Source organism: Arachis hypogaea, chromosome 1 (assembly GCF_003086295.3).
Source record: "Arachis hypogaea cultivar Tifrunner chromosome 1, arahy.Tifrunner.gnm2.J5K5, whole genome shotgun sequence".
NCBI lineage: Eukaryota > Viridiplantae > Streptophyta > Magnoliopsida > Fabales > Fabaceae > Arachis > Arachis hypogaea.
The window spans coordinates 10,156,223-10,180,632 of record NC_092036.1 but is presented as its reverse complement, the minus strand read 5'-3'; the positions used below and the strand labels follow the sequence as shown (position 1 = coordinate 10,180,632).

Sequence of the window (24,410 nt, the reverse complement as noted above, 5' to 3'; positions counted from 1 at the left end):
TTATATTGGAGTCTTTAGCCTGATATTCTCCATTTATTTGGGAGGTCACCACCTGAGGGTTGCTGAACACGACTACTTTGGTCGCGCCGACTTCTTCTGCCAGCTTTAATCCGATAATCAAGGCTTCATACTATGCCTGATTGTTAGAAGTCGGGAATTCAAATTTGAGAGAGACTTTTATTTGCCTCTTGGTTGACCAATATTATGCCTGCACCGCTTTCGACCTTATTGGAGGACCCATCCACGTATAGCTCCCATGCTGTGGCGGCTTCCTCTTGGTCTCCTGCACATTCTGCTACGAAGTCGGTGAAGCATTGAGCTTTGTTTGCCATCCGAGTTTCATACCTAAGGTCAAACTCGAACAGCTCTATGGCCCATTGAACCATTTTGCCCGTAATGTCTATTTTTTGAAGTATTTGCTTCATGGGCTGGTTCGTTCGGACCTTTATTATATGGGCTTGGAAATAAGGCCGTAGCCTTTGAGAGGCCACTATTAAGGCATATGCAAACTTCTCGAGTTTTTGGTACCTTAACTCGGGGCCTTGTAGGACCTTGCTGGTGAAGTACACAGGATGTTGCCCGACTTCATCTTCCCGTATTAGAGCTGATGCTACAGCTTTGTCGGCTACAGACAAGTACAAGATGAGTTCCTCCCTGATTTTAGGTCGGGTCAGAATCGAAGGTTGGCTTAAAAACCTTTTGAACTCCTAGAACGCTTCTTTGCATTCAGGAGTCCATTCGAACTGGCATCCTTTTCTTAGTAGGGAGAAGAGTGGTAGGGATCTTAATGCTGATCCCGCCAAAAACCTAGAAAGGGTTGCAAGTCGAACGTTTAATTGCTGGACCTCCCTTAAGCAAGTCGAACTTTTCATTTCTAGGACTGCTCTACACTTGTTGGGGTTGGATCCAATCCCCCTTTGTGTTAGCATAAATCTCAAAAATTTTCCAGCCTCTACCGCGAAGGTGCATTTTATGGGATTCAACCTCATCCCACGCATTCTAATGGTGTTGAAGACTTGCGAGAGGTCAGTCAAGAGGTTGGTCTCGTCGTTGGTTTTTACTAACATGTCGTCCACGTATACCTCCATTAGATTCCCAAGGTGAAGTAAAAATACCTTATTCATCAGCCTTTGATATGTGGCTCCTGCATTTTTTAGTCCAAAAGGCATAACTACATAGCAATAATTTGCTCTTGACGTGATGAAAGATGTTTTTTCTTGATCCAGCTTGTACATCAGAATTTGGTTATATCATGAGTATGCGTCCATGAACGACAAGTATTGATACCGCGAGCTGGAGTCTACAAACATCCTCCACTTGCCATTTTGCTTCTTGACCAGCACCACATTTGCCAGCCAAGTTAGATATTTGACCTCTTTGATAAAGCCGGCTTCTAGGAGGCCTTGTACTTGTTCTTCCACCACTTGGGTCCGTCCACGTCTGAGCTTCCATCTTCTTTGCTGCTTAGGTCGCGATCCGGGGTACACTGACAGTTTATGCGACATGAGCTCAGGATCTATTCCTGGCATGTCAGAGGCTTTCCAGGCAAAGAGGTCGGAATTCTCTTGTAGGAGCCTTGTAAGCTTTTGCTTCAAATCTTCTTTCAGATTGGCTCCTATGTTATTATTCTTTCCTTCCTCCTTTTCGACCTGTACCCCTTCAATTTTTCCCCCGGGCTGTGGTCGTAGCTCTTCCTTAGCTCGAACTCCTCCGAGCTCAATGGTTTGAACCTCCTTGCCCTTTTCTCTCAGGTTTAGGCTCTCGTTGTAGCACTTTCTTACCAGTTTCTGGTCTCCCCTGATGGTTGCGATTCCCTCTGGCATTGGGAATTTCATGCAAAGGTGGGGGGTGGACACTACTGCTCCGAGCCGATTTAGGGTTGTTCTGCCTATTAAAGCATTATAGGTTGAACCCACATTGACTACTATGAAATCTATACTCAGAGTCTTGGATTTCATCCCCTTTTCGAAAGTTGTGTGTAGGGGTATGAATCCTAGTGGCTTTATTGGTGTATCTCCCAACCCATATAGGGTATCAGAGTAAGCTCTTAATTCATTTTCATCCAATCCCAACTTATCAAATGCTGGTTTGAACAGGATGTCGGCCGAGCTCCTCTGATCCTACAGGGTTCTGTGTAGATGGGCGTTGGCAAGGATCATAGTGATCACTACCGGATCATTATGTCCGGGAACGATGCCTTACCCATCTTCTTTAGTGAAAGAGATGGTTGGAAGGTCGGGGACTTCGCCCCCGACTTGGTAGACTTCCTTCAAGTGTCTCTTGCGAGATGACTTTGTGAGACCGCCCCCAGCGAACCCCCCGAGATCATATGTATATGTCTTTTCGGGGTCTGTGGTGGTGGGTCTCTTCGATCTTCCTCATATCGCTTCCTCTTGCCATGATGGTCCGACCTTTCCATGAGATATCTGTCAAGCCGACCTTCCCTGGCCAGCTTTTCTATCACATTTTTCAGGTCGTAACAATCATTCATTGAGTGACCGTATAGTTTATGGTACTCACAGTATTCGCTACGGCTTCCCCCCATTTTGTTCTTGATGGGCCTAGGGAGAGGTAGCCTTTCAGTGTGACAAATTTTTCTGTAGACATCGACTAAGAAAACTCGTAGAGGAGTGTAGGAGTGATATCTCCTGGGCTCCCTTTCCTTTTCCTTTGAAGAGTGAGAATTTCCAAGTCGCCAGCTCGGCTCTCTTAGCCTGGCATTTTTCTCCATGTTGATGTACTTCTCTGCTCTTTCTAGTACATCACTCAAAGAAGTCGGGTGCCTTTTTGAGATGGAATGGGAGAAGGGACCTTCTCGAAGTCCATTTACTAGGCCCATAATCACTGCCTTCGTTGGCAGGTCTTGAATTTCTAAGCACGCTTTCTTGAACCTTTCCATGTAGTCCCTCAAAGGTTCTCTGGCCTCCTGTTCTACTCCCAGGAGACTTGGTGCGTGCTTTACTTATCCTTCTGGATCAAAAATCGCATAAGGAACTTACGCAAAAGGTCGTTGAAGCTGGTGACCGACTTGGGGGGAGGCTATCGAACCACTTCATCGCTGCTTTCGTCAGAGTTGTCGGGAAGGCTTTGCAGCGAGTAGCATCAGAGGCATCGGCTAGGTACATCCGACTTTTAAAATTGCTCAGGTGATGCTTCGGGTCGGTAGTCCCGTCATATAGGTCCATATCGGGACTTTTGAAGTTCCTTGGAACTTTTGCCCTCATTATGTCCTCACTGAACGGGTATTCTCCTCCCAAGGGAGAATCTTCTCGATCGCTACGAGAGTTCCTACCTCGGAGATTAGATTCTAATCTCAAGAGCTTTTCTTCGAGCTATTTTCGTCGCTCGATCTCTCTCCTCAAGCTTCTCTCTGCCTCTCGCTGTCGTTCCAGTTCTTGCTCTAGCTGTTCCAGCTGTCCTTGGTGGCCATGGAACAATACCATTAATTCAGCTGCATGGGGTTGTCCCTCTTTTCCGGATTTGTGACCCTCAGAGAAGTTTCCCTTTGGGTCCTTTACCCCTGAGGTGTCTTCTCTGTGCTGATTAGTCACCCCTTAGTGAGTGACTATGGCTCTATCATTGTTACCAGTGTCTTGATTCTCTTGCTCAGAATTGGACGCTGTGTTTCTATCCTCGTTTAAGTTGTCCGCCATCATGGGCTAGTCTCCAGGTTCTCGGCAACGGCGCCAATGTTACGTAGTTAACCTGAACTTAATGGATTAGGCTTGTAAGGTTGGTCCAAATGTCGAGATGAGGTGGTCTTCGACTTGGTTTATGTCTGAGAGCCGCCGTCTGACTTGTGTGTATGAAGGAATGGGGGGTGGTACCTACAAAGACACTCTGATGCCTAAGTCAGCAAAGGGTTTAGCAGGTTTTGAGAGTATTGGAACTTAGAGATACCTGAGGGATATCAGTGTATTTATAGTGGTGATCCAATAACCATCGTTGGAGTAGTTCTACCTTTTAAGGTGGATAACCGTCCTTTTTATCTTAGGGTAGTTGAGATATGGTTCCTAGAAGTGGGTTGGAAAATTTTAGGGGCAGTTACTTATTTGAATAAGTGTTATCTGCCAGCTATCTTTCGAGCCCGACTTCTTTGAGGTGGATTTTGTGTTGGATCCGACTTCTTCTAACGAGATCAGTGGGTGGTGAAGGCCGATTTTTAGACTGAACCTTTTGGTGTATTTGGACTCGAGCTATAATATTGGGTCAGGGTATGAACAACTTTTAACTCTCAATGACATTTTTTTATATAATTTTATATTATGGTATCTCAAATATCAACCCTAGAAAACAAGTTCAAAAGGTGAAGGTTGAACGTTTGAAATATGAAATTTAAAAAATGGGGGGTGGTACCTACAAAGACACTCTGATGCCTAAGTCAGCAAAGGGTTTAGCAGGTTTTGAGAGTATTGGAACTTAGAGATACCTGAGGGATATCAGTGTATTTATAGTGATGATCCAATAACCATCGTTGGAGTAGTTCTACCTTTTAAGGTGGATAACCGTCCTTTTTATCTTAGGGTAGTTGAGATATGGTTCCTAGAAGTGGTTTGAAAAATTTTAGGGGCAGTTACTTATTTGAATAAGTGTTATCTGCCAGCTATCTTTCGAGCCCGACTTCTTTGAGGTGGATTTTGTGTTGGATCCGACTTCTTCTAACGAGATCAGTGGGTGGTGAAGGCCAATTTTTAGACTGAACCTTTTGGTGTATTTGGACTCGAGCTATAATATTGGGTCAGGGTATGAACAACTTTTAACTCTCAATGACATTTTTTTATATAATTTTATATTATGGTATCTCAAATATCAACCCTAGAAAACAAGTTCAAAAGGTGAAGGTTGAACGTTTGAAATATGAAATTTAAAAAATGGGTAATTCTATTAAGTTGAATCGGATAAATTTTAATACCATGCATATTTGATTGGAATTAATTGTTAAATCTAATTCAATTTTAAAAATTAGTTCAAAAAATAATGATTACATCACATAAACACTATAGAAAACATATTCTTGATCGATGCTGCTCTTGTAATAATTTTTCTTTACTTGTTATATCATACAAGATTATTTGATTAAATAGATTTTTGATGACTAAAATATCACGAACACTTATTGGTGTATATATAACAATCATAAACTCAATACATAACATTGTACTTTGTTATATTTATTACTACGAATCACTTGAAATTAGTTTTGGTTTTTATAATGTTAATCCTAGCAGCTTTACAATATACATAACTAATAAAGACTGAATATATATATATATATAATCTTATCCTATTTAGTGGTATCAACTAGAGTAGTTATTTCATATATCATTCTAACTATGTATATAAAGTTATAAAATGAAATACTAAAAATAAAATACAAAAAATAGATATATAAAAATTAATATTTTTATTTTATTTGGTAGTAAATTAAAATAAATTATAAAAGTTTAATTTATTTTTATTTTTTATTTAAAAATTTGAAAAAAATATAATTATAAAAATAATAAAAATAATAAAAAATAAAAATAAAATAATTTTTTTTATTAATGTTTTTGTATTTTTTTATTAAAATAGATACAAAATATACAATTTTAATATTTTTATGTATGTTTTATATACTAAATATGATTTTATATATCTGTATTTCTATCACACTATCTCATAAACAAATACAATCTATTAGGAGACAATAATAATGCACCCAACCAAATGCACCATTCTTTATCTTTATTTATTTATGTTTATTTTTATTTTTAAAGTTTATAATACTACACTTCTCATAATAAAATTTCATTATTATTGGAGTGATGGAAGTGCTCCAGAATTTTAATAAAAGCACTCTCTCAATAGAAATATATAAAAATAATATAGGCAACCAAGTTTGGCGTATTCTACCTATTATCTGAATTAAATAACCATCATTTTGGTTTTTTTTATATCAATATCAATTAATTATAAACATATTGTTCTTACATAATTAAAATAATGTTCCAACTAAGGACATAAGCTATGATGAAAAATCATCGCCGGCCCACCAATTAAAAAAAGAAAAGATTTACTAAAATGATGTGATGATCACTGATCAGTGATCAAGAATACATCACCAAATCTCTATGTATGTTTATCCCTTTTTTTAAAAAAATATTTTGCCAACTTGAATAATATATATTTGTTAAGTCTTGATAATGATGTGCTAGCTACATTTTTTTCGTTTTATTTCTTTTATTTTTTACTTTGATCAACTTCGTTGAGAATATATCCAAGTGAAAACATATTTGTAAACGAATTTAAAAATATAGAAAATTTAAATATTTAAGCCGTACAAATTGTACTTCTATAAGTATAATATTTCTAAATTATTTTCAAAAATAATTTTTTATTTATATATTAATGTTAGTGTTAATATTTTCACAAAAGTTGACTTATTAAAAGTTGAACTTACATCATCTTCTTCATATAAGGTTAAGATTGTTTACCTCCTCAACTATTTCTTAGTCAGTGTTCAATTATTTAAAGATTTTAAATAAAGTGTCCATTTCTGAATTATTAATTAACAGAGTACAGTGCAAATAATGAGTCACAAACATAGAAAATATCGAAAATAAAACTTGCTTCCACACTTATCTTTGCTTAGCAATAACAAAATTTTTGTGTCACTATTCAGTGAAAAAAAATCAGATTGCTGATGACAGCCAATTAATTGCATAAAGAAATATTTAGTTCATATATTTTTGTATTGGATATTAATATGTATGTTATGTTAACTCATTTTATTTATCTTTAAATAAGGTGTATTTTTTAATTGAGGAGTGCTAGGAAATCAATAAGTTTTGTGATTTGTAGTCATTAATTAAATCATTAATATTTTTAATAGTGTGATATTATATCCAATGATGTTAGATTACTTATTTTTCCTTTTGCTGGTTAAGTATTGACAAAATTTTAATAAAAGTATTCGCTCCCTAAACTTTCTCTTTTTTATTTTCAATTTTATAATTTATAAATTCAATTCTTACTATCAATACTTATAAATACTCAAAGAAGATATGACTTAGTCACTTAATCCTAAATGACCTGTATCAAACCTACTTACATAAAGGTTTTTTTAAAAATAAAATAAAAAAAATTATTTAATAATCTATTATTAACTAATAAATTATTACAAATATGAGATGAGATTCAAATTTTAAATATTTATTTAAACGAATGAATAAACTAATTATTCGAACATATTGATGAATGAATAAAGAGCATATATTTGATGACAATAATATGTGTTGGGCGGTTTAGACTTACATGGAAGCAGCAGAACACAACAAATGCAAACAGAAAGTATTCACAGTTTTGATGATTTGGATTTGGAGTCCAAAGTCCAAATTAGTGATTTGATGATTCCTCCAACCCCACCTATATTGGGGCTTTATCAAACGTGCTTTTAAGATAAGAAAGTGACTAAAATGAATCATTCTTTTGAAATTTTTGACACAACTTGCCTAGGATTGATGGATACACATTATTATTATTATTATTATTATTATTATTATTATTATTATCAAAGACATTCAATTTGTTATGTTTTAATTATACAATATTAGTTTCTATATTCATCTTATTGAAATTAGACAAAATTTTACGTTGAATATAAAAAATCTAACAGAACAGGCTGAGTTCATTTATGTAACTATATAACAAAAGATTTAATACGTAAATATCAAAACTAAATCTATTATCAAATAGCTTATAATCGAGAACACCAATTGTTAGTAATTACACAATAACGGATGTGTGAGGTTTAGCATTGATTTATAAAAAATTAAGAGTCTTATGAAACTTTCTTGGAAAATAAAGTAAGATTCCATATTAGCTGTATTATTATTGGGTAAGCACAATCATCCTTATTTAAGTTTTAGAATCAATAAAGATATTTTCCGCAAATTAACCAACTTGGGTTAGTCGAGTAGTCAGTTCATTCGTCCGCTTAAACAAGTGTCAGGAGTTCGAATCGCGCCTTGTGCATGCAGCAACCCATTAACCAGCGGCATACCCTTAAATAGAGCTCATATCCGCGACAGATTAGTCCCTGACCTATCGGGTACCCAAAAAAAAAAAAAGAATATTGTCCACAAATTAAAAGTTGTATGTTTCAAGAAACTCTTTTAATCTGTAGTATTTGGCATAACTCTAGAAAATGGATAAGTAAGCAGATTTGATTACAAATGTATAAGAATAACGCTGGAAAGTTTATCCTTAAAATGAATTGGTAACACAATCATGGGAAAATGGAAACTGGAAATCAGGACCCCTTATCCCAGTCACTAGTTATGCATCTAAGTTTAGAGCTGAGAATAAATGTAGATTGAAGGAGCAAACAAATTAAGAACAAAAAGGGAAAGACATTTTTCATTATATACATAAGCTTCATTTCAAGATTTTAATCCTACATATTATTTATCAGACAACACAAAGTGATTGGAGAAAAGAAGAAATGAAATCATAAGATCAAACTACAAGCAATTCTACTTGGCCTACCACTTGGCTGATACCAAGCATATTTACATCAGTTCTTCATCCTACCCTCACTCCCAAACACTAAAAACACTCATCCTCTTCATCCATATATATCATCAAACCATAACACTATCCTAGCAAACCCTTCATTCCCGGAAAACCTATAAAAGCCTTATTCTTCATTCTATAGTCACTCTCTATCAGAACAAAGTATATAAGCTCAACTTCAAAACTGGCACGACGTACCAAGCCTCTGCCTCTGTCTTTGACCTAAGGTTATGGATTTCCTCCTCGCAAATGCCGGATACAGCAGATCTACAAACTTCTCCAGAAACATAGTCCATTCATCCTCAGTCATATCAACCAACTTCACAAAGCTTATGCTTGCAGGAAGCTGCTCATTGGCACTCCTATGACCAGATGATGTATTTGCAAAATAGGCATCAGTATCGGATTTCCCTCCAAAGTATGTCTGATGTTTCTGGCTTGCCTCGCTTAGCATGGTGTTCTTCAGTGACACAGAAAGTTTTGAAACGGGTGGGATATTTCCATCATGGGTAGGATTGGCAGGACCTTCAGGATATTCGCCATCACTGCCCTCTTCTCCCTCTTCAATGCTCTCATCCAGTTTTGAGAGGGGGCTGCGAGCATACCCATTCCCAAAAATGGGTTTAGGTGATCTTGTTAAAGGATCATCCATGGCCATCTTTGGATTGAAATCAGACCCAGCTTCATCACAGTCTATATCAAACTGGAAGTAGTCTTCTCCCAAGTCAGTCCTCGGGGAGGGAGACAGTTCTTCCCTCTCCACCAGCATCTTCCTTGCCTCCAAACAAACAACCTCCAACTCACTGGGTTCCTCCTCACCACTGCGAAATTCCCTAGTCATCATCTCACCAATTTCAGCAAGACACAGACCAAAAGCAGCTGCTTCCTTGAGGAAAATGGTGCAGAGTACTAAGACCCGAAGACACGCCTCTCGGATCATGGGAAGTTCAGCACGTAACATGTCACAATCTTGAGCAGGATCCAGCTTCGCAATGTAAGATAGTTCGTCCTCAGAGAAAGGAATTGAAGCCTGAGGCCAATGAATCCATTCAAAATAAGGATCCTCCAAAGCTTCTGGTAGGCAAAGACCATGATCAATGGGAATTAAATCTACTTGATCAAAACTCCCAAGCTTTCTAACTAACAAATTGCCAGCATGCCTATCTGTGTTAAGAATCCTAATGTCTAATATCCCTATACGGTGCACAGCAGCGACTGGGAAGCTTGATGTCCCGTGGTCGCTTGCATCATAGTCATGAGGTATGAACTGCTGGAAAGAGGCAATCTTGCTAACCAGCTTTTTCCTTTGTGTGTTGTTCCCATTGACCCCATCATTGACGTTAAAAATTGAGTGAGTTATCTTCACCAAGGCAGTGGGAGGCACATTTGCAAAATGTTCATAGTCAAGAAGATAAGCAGCAACCTCCCTGAACCCTGTTTCCCCCACCCGAACCGAGCGCTTCAGACCTGGTTGTCCAAGAGCTTTACCAACAAAACCTTTCGGATTGTTTGGGGCAAAAGGCTCCTCATCAGTTGGTTTCACAATTGCTGCATTCTCACCACGGCTATTCAGGAAATAGTAAGCACCCCCAAGCCCACTATGAACAGGAATTGGATCTGCCCCCATCTTAATTGCCTTCACAATGTCTTTAACCATATCTTTCATCCTATTAAGGTGATTTGACTGCCCCAATATCTCAATAATCCCACTCTTGTCCCTTTGCTGCATATCACGTCCGGTAGGTGACAAGCACGGTGTGGATGAGCTCCTATGAATAAGATTCCTTGTGAGAAGAAGGGGTGAATCCTTCCGTACAGCACTAAGGTCGTTCTTCAAGACCAAATCCCCAAATGTTAGTGAGCTCTGTTCAGTAGGCACATTAAGGGCAACCTGCAGCCTCCTCTTCACAGTATGTGCATTGTCACCTCGATCCAATTCCATGCTCAAGACACACCCGGTATCGGTTTGCACAAAAACCCTTCTCCTCCCAGCAGGTTGCTTCTCTCCTTCAATGCTCTTGTTCCCCCCACGGTACTCCGTGCTTAAAGGGCTCCTCATCACTGCCACAGCCATCTGGGTTTGAATTGGGCTGTCCAATTTACTAGACATGAACCGTGGTTGACGGCTGAGATCAGACAGTTTTCACAGACGGCGACAGAGCTGGCGGCGATGGAAGAAAGCTTCTTCCCTCGCAGTAGTTGCCAAGAACTCCAAAGCCAACGGCGATTTTGAGGGACGGATCTCTTGTTCCCCAACAATCATTAATTGGAAGGGAATTTGATCCAAATATCAGCACAGATCCAGAGTTGAACAAAATGGAGATAGATTCTAGCTGGTTTTCTACATTGAAGCCATCATCATTATCCCCACATGGAAGAACAATAAATCTGCAGATAATAATACCAATATTTTCCATCATAATTCATAACAACATAATAAATATTACAAACAGAAAAATCAAACTTGGTTCATACATGAATGAGCTTATATTAATATCAAAGGCTTCTTGATTGCTTATTTCTATTGCCACACACGGTTCTCCTATATGGGAACTATTCACAAAATCCTAATTCCCAACATAGAAACACAGATCCAGACTCGGCAAATTCATGCTTCCTAAAATTCATTTTCATCATCACAAGTTAAAAAATTAAGCATTTCATGCACAAATTTTTTGCTTTTTTTTTTCTCTTTTGTCAAGCTCCCGAGCATTAAAATTTAATAAATTATTTTTAAAAATGAATAAATTAAAACAAACCTGAAAAAACCGATAAGCATTTGAATGATATATTAAAGAAAAAAAGGAAAAGATGCAAGATTTATCAAACACTCAAAAGAACAAACACAAAATTGACGCTAAATAAAAGAAGGCTTCCAAAATCGAAACCATAAAATTGAGCTGAGAAAAAAAAAGGATCGAAGAAATCGAAAGGGAAAAAAAAGAACTGCGAAGAAATTATTATTATTTACCACATGATGATGATTATTGTTGTTGCCATTTGGGGATCGAATCGGAAGAAGAAGAAGAAGAAGAAGAAGAAGAAGGAGAAGGAGAAGAAGAAGAAGAAGTGCGAGTTGTGTGTGTATTAGGGGGAAAGGACTCGTTCCGAGTTAACTCGGAGGAGAAGGAAGGGTTTGATTAAAATTCACAACATGAATTCAGAAAAAGAAGAAAACCCTTTCTCTCTCTTTTTATATTTACGTGTGAGTAATGGTTTTATTCTTCTTTTTCTATTCATTGATTTTTGGTTCCTCGTTGCTCAGAACGTTCTTTAACTCAAACGGGTTCATGAATCATTGACTCGTGGTCGAAAACTAACCACGGTTAAAACTAACCCTCATTCTCTCTCTCTTACTCATTCTTTTTTCTGTGATGAAAGACACGCACTGTTTATGTTTTCTTCTGACATATTGGATTCGGACACGTGTGCTGTAAATATTTAATGGGGGTCTTAATTATTGAATATGAATTCTTGTCTTAAATTAAGTAAGCTTAACAGGTTAAGAAGTAAAAAGCCAAAAACATATTTTAATTGTGGATTGTGAAATTTTATATTAGTAAAAGAATTACTAATTTATAAACAATCTTCACATTTATTGATATGTAATTAAATCTTCTCTTACATCCCCTAATTTAAAAACAGTCTTCATATTTAATGATACGTAATTAAATATTTATAGTGATAATTTAAAATATAAATAGTAGATTTTTATAGAAAAAATATTTTTTTGTATATTTATACTATTAACAAATGGCAAGCTAATTGACATAGTTTTAAAATTTTACTTTGTTAAGAAAAGGCACTACTTTTATATTTTTTATTTTCAAATTCCAATCTTAAATAAGAATCTGTTACATTCCTCAACTCTTTCTTTCCTTGACCTAGATTTATTAAGTTAAGAAAAAAGAAAAAAAAATAAGTACACTCTTTTTTACTTGCATGGTTTCTCTCTCTACGATCAAACGTGAGAAGAATAGTCTAGAATATGAGATCAGATACCGTTGATCCTGAAGGAAGGAGAGATCAGAACCGTCTAACATGATGACGTGGCGAAAACGGATTGGACAGTGACGTGTCATTGTGTCACGGTCAAAGGGAGCAATGTCAGCGAATGAATGGGGCGCTTTATCGCAATTATTGGGGCCCATTCCCGTAGAGTGATCATCGTTGAGTAATCCTGTGAGCGCGCACAGCTTAATGGCCAATGGATTCGCGCCATGTGAAATTCCTATAGTACCCTGACAACCTTGGAATTTCCTCCAAATCACTGAATTTGGGGTAATTTATTTAGAATTTTTGCTAACTTATGTCTTAAAAAGGCATAAGTATATTATAAAAGAAAATTTTATAAAAAATTTATAAAATTATTATTTTTATGTATTGAATGTATTAAATACATTAAAAATATTTAAAATTTTATTATTATATTTTTAAAATGTGCTTTTAGAACATAAATTAGTTAAATCTATTTATTTATTTATAGTGGTTTTTCAACTATTATTTTGGCAATTTAGATCTCAAAATGTAACAAAACAAATCAGTAAGTTTATAAATTAGTAGTTAACAGACCGATTTAATTTAATCACTAATGAAAGAGTATTTTGTTAATACATATGGAATCAATTAATAGTAAAAGAATTAGTTGTTGAAATATTACAAGTTTAAAAAATATTATTAAGAACCAATCAAGTTGTTATAATAGAAATATCGCTATCATTCATTTATTTTAGTTATTTAATTTTTAGATAGACTACTTAGATAATACTCAAAAATTTATACTATTAACAAAAAAATAATCTCAAAAAATACAAACAGTTCCTGCAAAATTTAAAAAATGACAATATCAGCACATAATCATTGTTTACCGCATGTTCCTTGATTTATAGGAGTGGTACAATTTCTGTCATAACTGTACAACAGGTAGAACAGAAGTGTAATAATAACAGGACAATCTAATTTAATATCGGAATTTAGTTAGTATATCTGTCACATTTATTTTTTGATCTGCACCGTTATATAAATACAAAAATGTCACTCATACACAAAGATTAAAATGAATAAAGATAATTTTCAACAATTAAACTATTGATAATCCAAAAAACCCAGATGAGTTGGTCAAGTATCTGATCTTTGAGAAAGCCTAATGCATTGGTAGTATTAAATTGACCTCTGTTTTTCTTATCGGTCTTTTAGTTAACCCTTTTTTGGGCTGTAAATTAAACTCTCTTTTAGAGTCAAAGTAGTAACCCAGTCTTCATGAAAGAGAATCCATGACCCAAGAAAGCAGAACATGGTAGGCCCATTTGTGACCATGACCCAAAAAAGAAAAGAAGCAAGAAATAAGTTGACCCAAAAAAATAGACACATAAGTCATAAGTACATAACTACCGACCAAAAAAAAAAAAAGTCATAAGTACATAACCATCTTGTAAATGAATTTTTTGCATTTAATTTCTTCAAAATATAAATGTCAAGATAGGGAAAGAGGGGCTCAAAAAAAATTCTAATTAAATGTCAAATGCTTCCAATTTGGGGCACAAAGTATGGTTGATACTTCATTTGGTATCACCAAACCCCCTCTACATTAGAAAGATGAAAATCTATATACTCAGCACAAATGAATTTTCTTAATGTTGATATTGAATTCTAATGAACTAGAATTAGAGGTCAAGTTTTCAAAAAGCACTTATAAAACTAAACCTCTTGAGTGCAAGAGAGTGTTTTGGCTTTCTCAACAGCTTCAACATAATAATACAGTCTCCAAAGTGTAGCATTATCCTGCAGAATATGTAACATAACATAATAAGCAACTTATAATGTAAATCATGATCATAATCCATAACCCAAATTACACTAAGTCACTAAGCAATATAACAATGGAACCAAGAAATATATCATCATATCATAATCCCAATTGTAGTACCTCTTTTTCCAGATCAACAAAGATTTTATCACAATTTGGTTGTTCTGTAGGCCTACTTCGACAAATTATCTCAGCGATTCGGTCAAGATTTTTTGCTGGTAGTTTCTGAATCATTCTCTGAAGCTGTTGCCTCTCACCAAGGGTCATGGGCCTGTAAGTTTTAGAATTATGCAGATTTTTTTTTTTCATATTGGAGGGGGAAGGGGGGACTATAGTTCATAACCACCACAAAGGACAAATAAGTTTGATATTATAGCAGTTACAAAATAGGCTAGAAGCTCTGTTTAGGTGAAGAATCAAAGGTGGAAAGAGGATTCCTCACTACTGTTCTCATTCAAGGCCATGCATGAGACTTTAATCTCAAGTTCCAGAGTAAAGTATGTTCACCATTTATCAAAATCCAATGCCAATTTACATTTGGGATTGATAAGGTGGTGAAAGGTGGACACTTAGATTTCAAGCCAACAATGCATTCGTGAAAGAAACAGCAGAAAAGTTCACCACTGATATATTTATCTCACTTGTTATATTAAGATTGATTGCAATATTATGCCAATGTCAACTTATCAGGACACATAATAAAGCATGCAAGAATCAGCATTCTTCACATATTGACAGAGTATCACAGCATACCTGCACTTCGACGTTACAGCATCAAGTAGTACCTCCAGTTGTTTTTCCATGTATTCCAACTAAAAGTCAACAATAAACACCAATTAGATACATGCATTACATGCATGCACTATATATAATACAAACATCAAATGACAAATGCAATGATTTTGACACAGAAATCTAAAAGCTAAAAGAAGACGATCAATATTAGACACAGAATTTTCAAGAATTACTGTTCCATTCAGTTCATTTGCACAGTTCTTCACCATCTCCTGAACCTCCACACTGTCATTCTCTAATAGAAACTGGAGATCATCATTCACCTAAGTGTTAAAAGGGATGAAGTAAAAAATTAGTTTCTAGCAATACTTGAGCACATTAGTACACTAAATTACAGACACATGTTAATTAGAATCTTAATGAAAATGATACCTCTTACCTCTGTACTGCATGTGGGATTGACATCACTAAATTGTTCATGGAGGCTAGCTGAAGAGGGCGGTGATAAGATCTTTGACTTTTTACAAGGAATATGCTGAGCATTGTTTGATGCAACAGCTGTATGATCCAGCGTCTGTTTTTTACTTCTTTGTTTAGATTGCAATTGATGTATAGCAAAAACAGGGTCTACCACCTGCGTTTTCGGTTGACAATCAGTAACATACCCAAACTCCTTAAACAATCAAGACAGCAACTCAGCAGGTATGCAATGTATCGATTGAAGCAGCTTCAAAACATGCATCAATATTGTTTTTGTATCAATATTCAATGTTGTTGGTCAATATCTAAATTTCTATATGAAAAATTGTAGAGCTTATGCGATGAACATTCTTGGTAATATCATATCATCAATGGGCCTTATTTAGTTATTTTAATTACAACCAGAACAGATTCAAGCTGCATGATATACCTCATCAACTTCGGACGAAAGAGTAGTGACACTCTGTCTGAGCAGTGATCGTAATCTGTCCTTTTTCAGGTCTGAAAGCCCAGCTCCAATGCCATCACTGAACAATTCCCCGGAACAATTGCCATTGGTGCCAACTGCATTGTTCTCTCCTTCTCCACACTTATTTTGAGGCACCTCGGACGCATCGGTAGCAACAGACAAAGCATCCTCATCTTGTGACAACAGATTAACAACTTCAGAAGAATAATAACCAAAGTAATCAGGTCCTACTCTTTCATGGCCACCCAAACTTTTCGACGCTTCCGACATGGCTAAAATAATGAATCACAGAAACTGATAACTGCAATTAGCCACCACAAGACACAAGACTAGTTAAATTAACAGAAATGATGAGTAACTAATGAACCTTGAGGAAACCTCTCCACAAAATAATTTAAAAGCTAAAATTAGACAGAGAAAAGAGTGGTTTACGTAATCAATTTGTTACAAAAAATTGATCATACTCTGGCACAAGTTTCTTCAAGTGTGAGCATTCTCATCAAACACAATATTCTTGAAAGATCCATAAACTCGTCGCAGCTCATTGAGAAAAAGCTTTTGTTCTTATTGTTAAGCATGTCCAATCACGCAAACTTCGATCTGCATCAAGCACAATCAATCTAGCTTATGTTAGTATAATCAAACAACTCAAGAAACGCTATCAAAATGAAACCCTAAATTTTCAAATTGACAAATGGTTACATGTGTACGGACTGATTTGAGAAACATTTTTCCGCCGCCGTTCCTGTTGGCTGTTGTCACTTTCGCCGCCGTCGCCACCACCGCCAAGTCCTGATGTTGCTTTTGGTGCGAAGAGAAAGAAGAAAGAAGAAACAAGAAAGAGAGTTTTCTCTTCTTTTTTTTTTTCCCTAAAGGCGGTTTCAAAATTTAATTTTATCGTTTTTTTATGAGAGAATATTTGATTGGGCTGGGCCGTTGACCTAATCTCTATTTTTAAAATTTTTGAACTAAAGAGATTACAAGTGTATGACAAAAAAAAGGATTACAGGTGGCTTCTAATTTTTGGTACGAAATAAAATATTAAGAATAAGACACAAAAAAAATAGAGATATAAAAATTAGTATTTTATATTTATTTGATAATAAATTAGAATAAATTATGAAAGTTTAATTTACTTTTTTTTCATAGAAAAAATTTGAAGAGAAAAATATAATAATAAAAAACATAATTATAAAAAATTAATGAGAATAACAATAAAAAAAATAATTGTGTCTCTTGTTAATGTCTCTATGTCTTTTTTAATAAGAAGTAGCTTCCTATTAGAAAGAACCTTCTTATTAAAAAAATATAAAATATACTATTTTAATGTCTTTGAACATAATAATATAATTTTGTATCTCTATCTGAATATGTAAACAAATGCTGGCATAAGGCCTTTTTATAACTCCCCACATGGTTTTGCAAAAAGTTATTTTTTCAGTGTATAGTGGTCAAGACGCTTTTTAATTTTCATATGGAGGGGGATAGAGTAGGATGTGAATATGGAGTGCATGCGTGCTTTACCAGGGTGTGGTGTCAGGGGAGAAGAAATCAGATGGTGCGAGTTGAAGCTGTCCAATCGGACGGTCCGATTTAAGGGTGACCTCACGGACGGTCCGAGTTGTGCCATTTTCACCACGTGTCACACATGACAAGCTCCCCATAACGGTGCCCCTTAAACCCAACATACTCCCTTCCTGCACCCATTCCATCCTTCCGAAATCAGTTTCTCCTTCAATCCATCAGCAGCCATTCTCTCTTCTTCTTCTTCTTCATCGTTTAGCAACTTCTTTTTCTAGGTGCATGAAAAAAATTACAATGCCAAAGAAATACAAATATAAAGATGTTGATTGTCCTGAACTTCATATTGTAAATTATTTCTGCCATTCTGATTATGTAAGTTTATTTTTTAAATTTTTTATATTTCAGAATTATAATTATTATTGTTAGAAATTTAATTTTTATTATTGTTGTTAGAAATTGAATTTAGGCATATATATGTGACAGAAATATTATTATTATTATTAAAAATTTAAGAATATATGTTTAAATAATAGATAGAAATATATATGTTTAGATGTAGTTAGTTAGAGAATATTTTAAAAAAATTTTGTAATAATTTTAAAAATTATAATTGAAGGTTGTGGTAGGCTTAGAAAAGGAGGGTTGAATCTATGCCTTTCTTTTTAAGTTGCTGTTATGACCTTTTAAATCAAACTTTCAATTCTGATTCTGTTTGTACTCAGTAGCGGAAATTTATGAGACAATTTATTTTTGTCTCATGAATATCAGAAAATAGAACATAGCAGAGAAGAGAAAAGCTAACACCAGCATATATCCTGGTTCGGTTGCCTTGTGCTATGCAACCTACGTCCAGTCTCCTCCACAACAATGGAAGAATTTCCACTATAGTTAAAGGTATTACATACACTAATTTCACACTCAAGTTCTAACCTAACTTGACATTGGCTATGCTAACACCTAACTAGTCACTCTTAGTGCTAACCCAACTAAGAAAGGGATACCTAACAGGTACAAGATACAAGACACTTAACCAACCTAAAGAAATCAGAAAGTAACTCTAGGCTTTTCTCTCAAGTGTATCACTCAGCCTTTTTCCACTCATGGCTTTTACTTGAGCTTTCTCACAATGTCTTTTCTCACAAAAAATTACAGAAAGATAAACATAGAAAAGTACATTACAATCTGTAAAACATGAGGGAGATTGACTTCATCAACATCCTTTGTGCTATGCGAAAACCAGATCATCAAACCTCTGATTCAGTTCTTCATACTGGCGGAATGCACCTTTGATTAGGATACACTGTCCAGTTAGTTGAACCTTTTCAAAGAATACTTCTCAGAAACAAAACCTCAATACTCTGGTTATCTCTCCTTAGTTTCTGAATAAGCAGCAAACCTCTTTTATCTCCTTGCATGTTGCTGGGTTCTTCTTCCAAGGTCAATACCTTGAGTCTTGAGCTTCACCAACCCACAGTCTCACTTTTTTCCATTAATCCTCATAATGGAAACTTTGCTTCTGACCTTCCTTGGTTGACCGAAAGCCACTTTAACATCAAAAAAGATTTCTTCAATGGTAAACCTAGATCTTGACCATTGAAACACAACTTGGTCCCCAAGACGTATTCTCAACCGTTGATGCACAGTAGTGAGGAACAGAAATTCTCTTTTCCATATAACCCGAAATGGAGTGGCAGAGAGTTGAAGATGAAGAGAAGAAAGTGTGTTGCATGTAAAAGGAAATGGGTTATCTTTAACCTAAACTTGATTTGGTTTGAAATGGGTGATTAGACTTCTGAGTTTCAAGCTTGGACTTTCTCTTTCTTACTTCTTTGATGATCACCTTAAGGAAGAAGCTTTCTCTTTCTCTTTCTTACTTTTCTAAGTTTGTGATTTGACATGATTAGAGAAGAGAAGAACGTTGAGTTGGTGAATGCCAGTGAGAGGGATTTGAAATCAATTCGGGCTTGGATCGGGTTCTACTCAAATTCAGCCCATTAGTTATCTTGCTTTGATTTCTTTGGGCTTTCCTTGTTTTATAGCCCGCCAACCTTGTTTCTTGATTTCAATCAGTTTGGGCTGCTTGCTTTTATATTAGGTTGTTGCAATATTGAGTTTTGGCCTGCAACATTAAATAATTAGTAATATGCACTTATAATTAATCAACACTAATTATTTATTTTGCTCAAAAATAATATTTGTCATCACTAATTAAATTTATTAATTTCTTAACTCAATAATAATTAATTAATTAAAATTTATAATTAATTTTAACATTATAATAATTTTTTGTAACAATAAATAAACTAAATTGGTGTATACTTTTTGTAATAATATTGGAAATTTTGATTAATAATTAGATTTTGTAAAATATAATATATTTATTTTTCGGTAATAATTATTTGTTTATTGTTAGTTTTTTAACTGACATAAATATATTATTGTAGTTGAGGTTTTAATAATTAAGTAGGACATTATTAGTTAAATAAGAATTGGATTTATCTATTAGTTATTATTGTTAATAGTAAGTTAGAAATTGTATTAGTGATATAGGAATTATTTTTCAGTAAATTATATATGACTAAATAAATAAAGAGAAAAGGATAAATAGGTCCTGACCTTTTGTTTCACGGACATTTTCGTCTCTGACCATTTGAAATTATTTTTAAATCCCTGACTTTCACAAAACTTGGACGGATGAGTCCCTCCGTTCAAATGCCTCCGTCAGACCCGACGAAAAAGTCTGATGTGGCTCCCGTTCTGATGACCTGACGTGACGGATTGACACATAAACTGATGACTGGAAGGATACTTTCGAAAATCGGATAAATAAGTCACTAAACCTAAAAACTGCATTGTTTTGCATTTGGCCCTCCCTAAACTTTCGCGTCACGGCTTTCATTCCTGCCCCCAAACACTCCTCCTCCTCCTTTAAGCCTTTTCCATCCCTATCATTCTGCCCAAACCACATAGACACTCACACATGAATTCAATTCACAATACTTTCACTACAATTAATTCAAACTACATAAACAAATTGCAACTAGAAAGTATAACATGAACTATATGCAAATCCATTTTCATTATTTCAACTGAAACAGAGATAAAAAATACTAGCATTGAACATGTTTTTTTCATTTAATTCTCTCTTATTAATTCGAGACACAGTAAATTAGTTGTAATAATTGGATAAACAGAGGCAATAATGAAAATTACCACGACATTAGGTGCAACATTGCTGATGGAAATACCCTTAGGGGATTCCTCCTCTGATTCACGCCTCTTTCTACTACCACCACTACTGCCACCGCTGGCCGCCTTCTATTCTGAAGCAACCAGTCCAGGTTCCCGGTTGGGACTGGCAATGAAATTTCCAAACTGTCCCAAGCCAAACTGCAGCCTCCTGAGTCCCAAGACACCGCCTCCAGCAGCGTTGACGGCCTGCGGGAACAGCCAGATCTCCGCCAAGCTAAATGGCACCGTATTGCCTCCCCCATTCCCAAACGAGCCCTTGTTCATCATCGCACCCGGATCCATTCCAAAACCAATCGGGTCACTCGAATCCAAACCAGAAATCAGCTCAACACCACCATTCTATCTGCATCAATTTAAGATAGGGATCCTCACCACTAACCTCCACAAAGAAAAGTAATTAGTTTAAGGATTAGGGCCAAACGCAAAACAAAGTAGGCTTTAGTTTCAGGGACTTATTTGTCCAATTTTTGAAAGTACCCTTCCAGTCATTAATCCATGTGTCAATCTGTCACGCCAGGTCATTAGAACGGGAGCCATGTCAAACTTTTTCGTTGAGTCTGACGGAGGCATTTGGACGGAGGGACTCATTCGTCTAAGTTTTGTGAAAGTCAGGGATTTAAAAGTATTTTCAAATGGTTAGGGACAAAAATGTCTGCGGGACAAAAGGTCAGGGATCTATTTGTCCTTTTCTCATAAATAAATAATTATGTAAGAAACAATTCAATGTTTACTTTAGGAAACAGTATGGCTAAAATAATTAATATGCATAATAATATCGTAATTTTTAAAAATTAAAAAGCATTCGCAATAATTTGTAGGATTATTAATTAAATTTAGAAGTTAAATTATTATTACTCGGGAGTTTAGTAAATTGGATTTAGTAAAATTATTTATTTTAATTGGTTTTTATTTATGATAGCTGTGTAAATTTAATTAATATGTCTTGTGTAGTGAACTGTGTACTAAATTGGATGTAATAAAATTATTTGTTTTAGTTGTCTTTATTGATACATGGTAGTTACTAAATTAGCTAATTAATAGAAAATTTTGCATTAGTTTAATAAATTAGTTACTCTAATTAGAAAAATATTAATTTTTAGTAGTAAATTAGTAATTATTAATGATTTGACTAATAGTTTGTTATGTGTTTGTAGAGTTCACGGATTTTGATATGTAATCACTCATTACCTCCGGATCGATACCATGAAAATGCAGAAAAACATTTATAATTTACTAGTTTTTATCATGTTTCTCATATTGGAATAGTTCAATATCAGTAAGCACTGGTAAATACTCTAGTTGAAAGGTGGCATCCAGACACACACACCTTTCACCTTCCGGTTGGTGAGTGTGCTGTGACACTGGAAGATGTGACTGTAATTCTTGATCTTCCGACGAACGGTCTTCCAGTCACAGGAATGATTAAGAGCAATTTTGAAACCTTAGAAGTTGAGTGTTTGTACTAATTTGGGATTGCAACGAGAAAGTCAAACTACAGAGGAAGCTGCATAAAATTGACGTGGCTTCGAGATTTAAAAGAACGTTTACAGTTGATTGACGAAAACAGTATTCTGAGGTACGTGAAGTGCCACATTATGTTGTTATTTGGTACGATCTTATTTGGAGACAAGTCTGGAGCATCTGTGCACTGAAAGTTTCTGTCTTTTTTTCGTGATTCTTTGGCAGTATCAGACAGTATGGCTGGGGATCGGCATGCCTAGAACACCTATACAGGGCGCCATGCATGACATCTTGTTTTGACTGTAAGAAAATCGATGGCCCGCTAACACTTCTGCTAACTTGGGCTTAGATCCGTCTACCGTATTTTGCGCTGATTCCTAGGGAACTCCGCAGTTTTTTCGCTTACAAACAAGTAACATTATCTACTTACATCGTATCTTCATATTTATGTTTTAGTTGTGTTAATGAAATAAATCATATTTGGTGGCGTAACTAGAACCATGGAGACCGACGTTATAGATTTCTTACTCTTGCTCACTTTACGAAGTCATTGGATGAGATTCAAGAAGGCTAGATGTGTTTTCATTAAAGAAGTATTTGTTTTGGGTTTAGTCTTACTGTTATTGCTTTTGCAATTGTGTTCGAATCCAGCTTCAAATGATTTTGAGAAATGGTGGCTCTGGTACAAGTGTGACTACCATTATATCTCATTATAACACAACAGTACTTTCTGTTGATCATGCTAACCCTGATAATCCAATCACACTCTGACCCATACTGTGTAAATTTGGCATACAATGTCAACGACTCCGACTCATACACCTGGTAGTCTACACATCTTCGGATGGTATAATCTTTCATCGCCATAGTAACAACTTTTCTGGAACTAAATTCCATTTCCACGGCAAATTCACCATCTGCGACAATAGAAATTTCTGCCACGACGACAGCCATACGATAAATATTTAATACACAAGTATTTAATAACCGAAATTAAAAGTAAATCAACACTCACTGCATTAATACTAATATAAATAAACTTTACATCAGGTTATTAACTCAATCTTAAGAAAAAAAATAAAGACACAAATAAATATTGATTAATAAATACTAATTAATATTTAACTAAATCAATAACTCACTAAAAATATTATTATCTTAAATTTAACTAAATAAACGCATAAACAAATGCTAATTGAGTATATTTTCACATATCACTTAACTATTTGGTCCATTATTCAATATAAATTATTACAAAATTCTAATCTTTCGTATAAATACAGGCAATTACGTACACTACAATATTTTGGGTCTATGGCCACGATTTTTTTGGTCACGGTAAAAAACTGTGACCATAGACCATCTATGGTCACGGTTTTTTAGGGTGACCAAAAAAAAAAGCTATGGTCACGGTTTTTTTGGAAAGGGTGACCATAGAGTACCTATGGTCACGATTTTTTAAAAAATGGTGCCCTAAAAGGGTCTATGGTCACGGTTTTGAGGGGTGACCTAAAGGGGTCTATGGTCACGGTTTTTTACAGTGACCAAAAGGAGATTATGGTCACGGTTTTTCAAAAAAGGGTAACCTAAAAGGGTCTATGGTCACGGTTTTCGGGGGTGGCCTAAAGGGGTCTATGGTCACGGTTTTGGGGGGTGGCCTAAAAGGGTCTATGGTCACGGTTTTTGAGGTGACCTAAAGGGGTCTATGGTCACGGTTTTTTACAGTGACCAAAAAGGGGTTATGGTCACGGTTTTTAAAAAGGGGTGACCTAAAAGGGTCTATGGTCACGGTTTTGGGGGGTGACCTAAAGGGGTCTATGGTCACGGTTTTGAGGGTGGCCTAAAAGGGTCTATGGTCACGATTTTGGTGGGTGGCCTAAAAGTGTCTATGGTCACGGTTTTTGGGGGTGGCCTAAAAGAGTCTATGGTCACGGTTTTTCAAAAAGGGTGACCTAAAAGGGTCTATGGTCACGGTTTTGGGGGGTGACCTAAAGCGGTCTATGGTCACGATTTTAAGGGTGGCCTAAAAGGGTCTATGGTCACAGTTTTGGAGGGTGGCCTAAAGGTGTCTATGGTCACAGTTATTTACAGTGACCAAAAAGGGTCTATGGTCACGGTTTTTCGGAAGGG

The 24,410-nt window shown here is 35.6% G+C and overlaps 2 protein-coding genes across 7 annotated transcripts; both read right to left on the bottom strand.

Moving 5' to 3' along the window:
* Positions 1-8,370: 8,370 nt before the first annotated feature.
* LOC112795835 (phosphatidylinositol 4-kinase gamma 5) lies at positions 8,371-11,816 on the bottom strand. The gene is made up of 2 exons (XM_025838019.3): positions 11,525-11,816; positions 8,371-10,941 (listed from the first exon to the last, which is right to left on the bottom strand). The coding sequence occupies exon 2, from the start codon at positions 10,661-10,663 to the stop codon at positions 8,732-8,734; it is 1,932 nt and encodes a 643-aa protein (XP_025693804.1). The 5' UTR covers positions 10,664-10,941; positions 11,525-11,816; the 3' UTR covers positions 8,371-8,731.
* Positions 11,817-13,982: 2,166 nt separating this feature from the next.
* LOC112795811 (uncharacterized) lies at positions 13,983-16,968 on the bottom strand. 6 transcript variants are annotated; one of them, XM_025838001.2, is made up of 8 exons: positions 16,746-16,968; positions 16,476-16,663; positions 16,005-16,344; positions 15,534-15,728; positions 15,328-15,417; positions 15,113-15,171; positions 14,480-14,630; positions 13,983-14,334 (listed from the first exon to the last, which is right to left on the bottom strand). In XM_025838001.2, exons 3-8 carry the CDS (start codon positions 16,311-16,313, stop codon positions 14,251-14,253), a joined length of 888 nt encoding a protein of 295 aa, XP_025693786.1. In that variant the 5' UTR covers positions 16,314-16,344; positions 16,476-16,663; positions 16,746-16,968; the 3' UTR covers positions 13,983-14,250. The 6 variants fall into 6 exon arrangements, with proteins under 6 accessions (XP_025693786.1, XP_025693769.1, XP_025693778.1 ...); XM_025837984.2 differs by having other exon boundaries at positions 16,476-16,643; XM_025837993.2 differs by having other exon boundaries at positions 16,508-16,643; positions 16,746-16,920.
* Positions 16,969-24,410: the final 7,442 nt, after the last annotated feature.

Excerpts from the sequence above, each read along its gene's own strand:
- LOC112795835 (XM_025838019.3), bottom strand. The coding sequence starts at position 10,663 with ATGTCTAGTAAATTGGACAGCCCAATTCAAACCCAGATGGCTGTGGCA.
- LOC112795811 (XM_025838001.2), bottom strand. The coding sequence starts at position 16,313 with ATGTCGGAAGCGTCGAAAAGTTTGGGTGGCCATGAAAGAGTAGGACCT. Across the intron at positions 14,631-15,112 it reads GCTGTAACGTCGAAGTGCAG|GCCCATGACCCTTGGTGAGA; the intron begins GTATGCTGTGAT and ends TAAAACTTACAG. Across the intron at positions 14,335-14,479 it reads TTGTTGATCTGGAAAAAGAG|GATAATGCTACACTTTGGAG; the intron begins GTACTACAATTG and ends CATATTCTGCAG.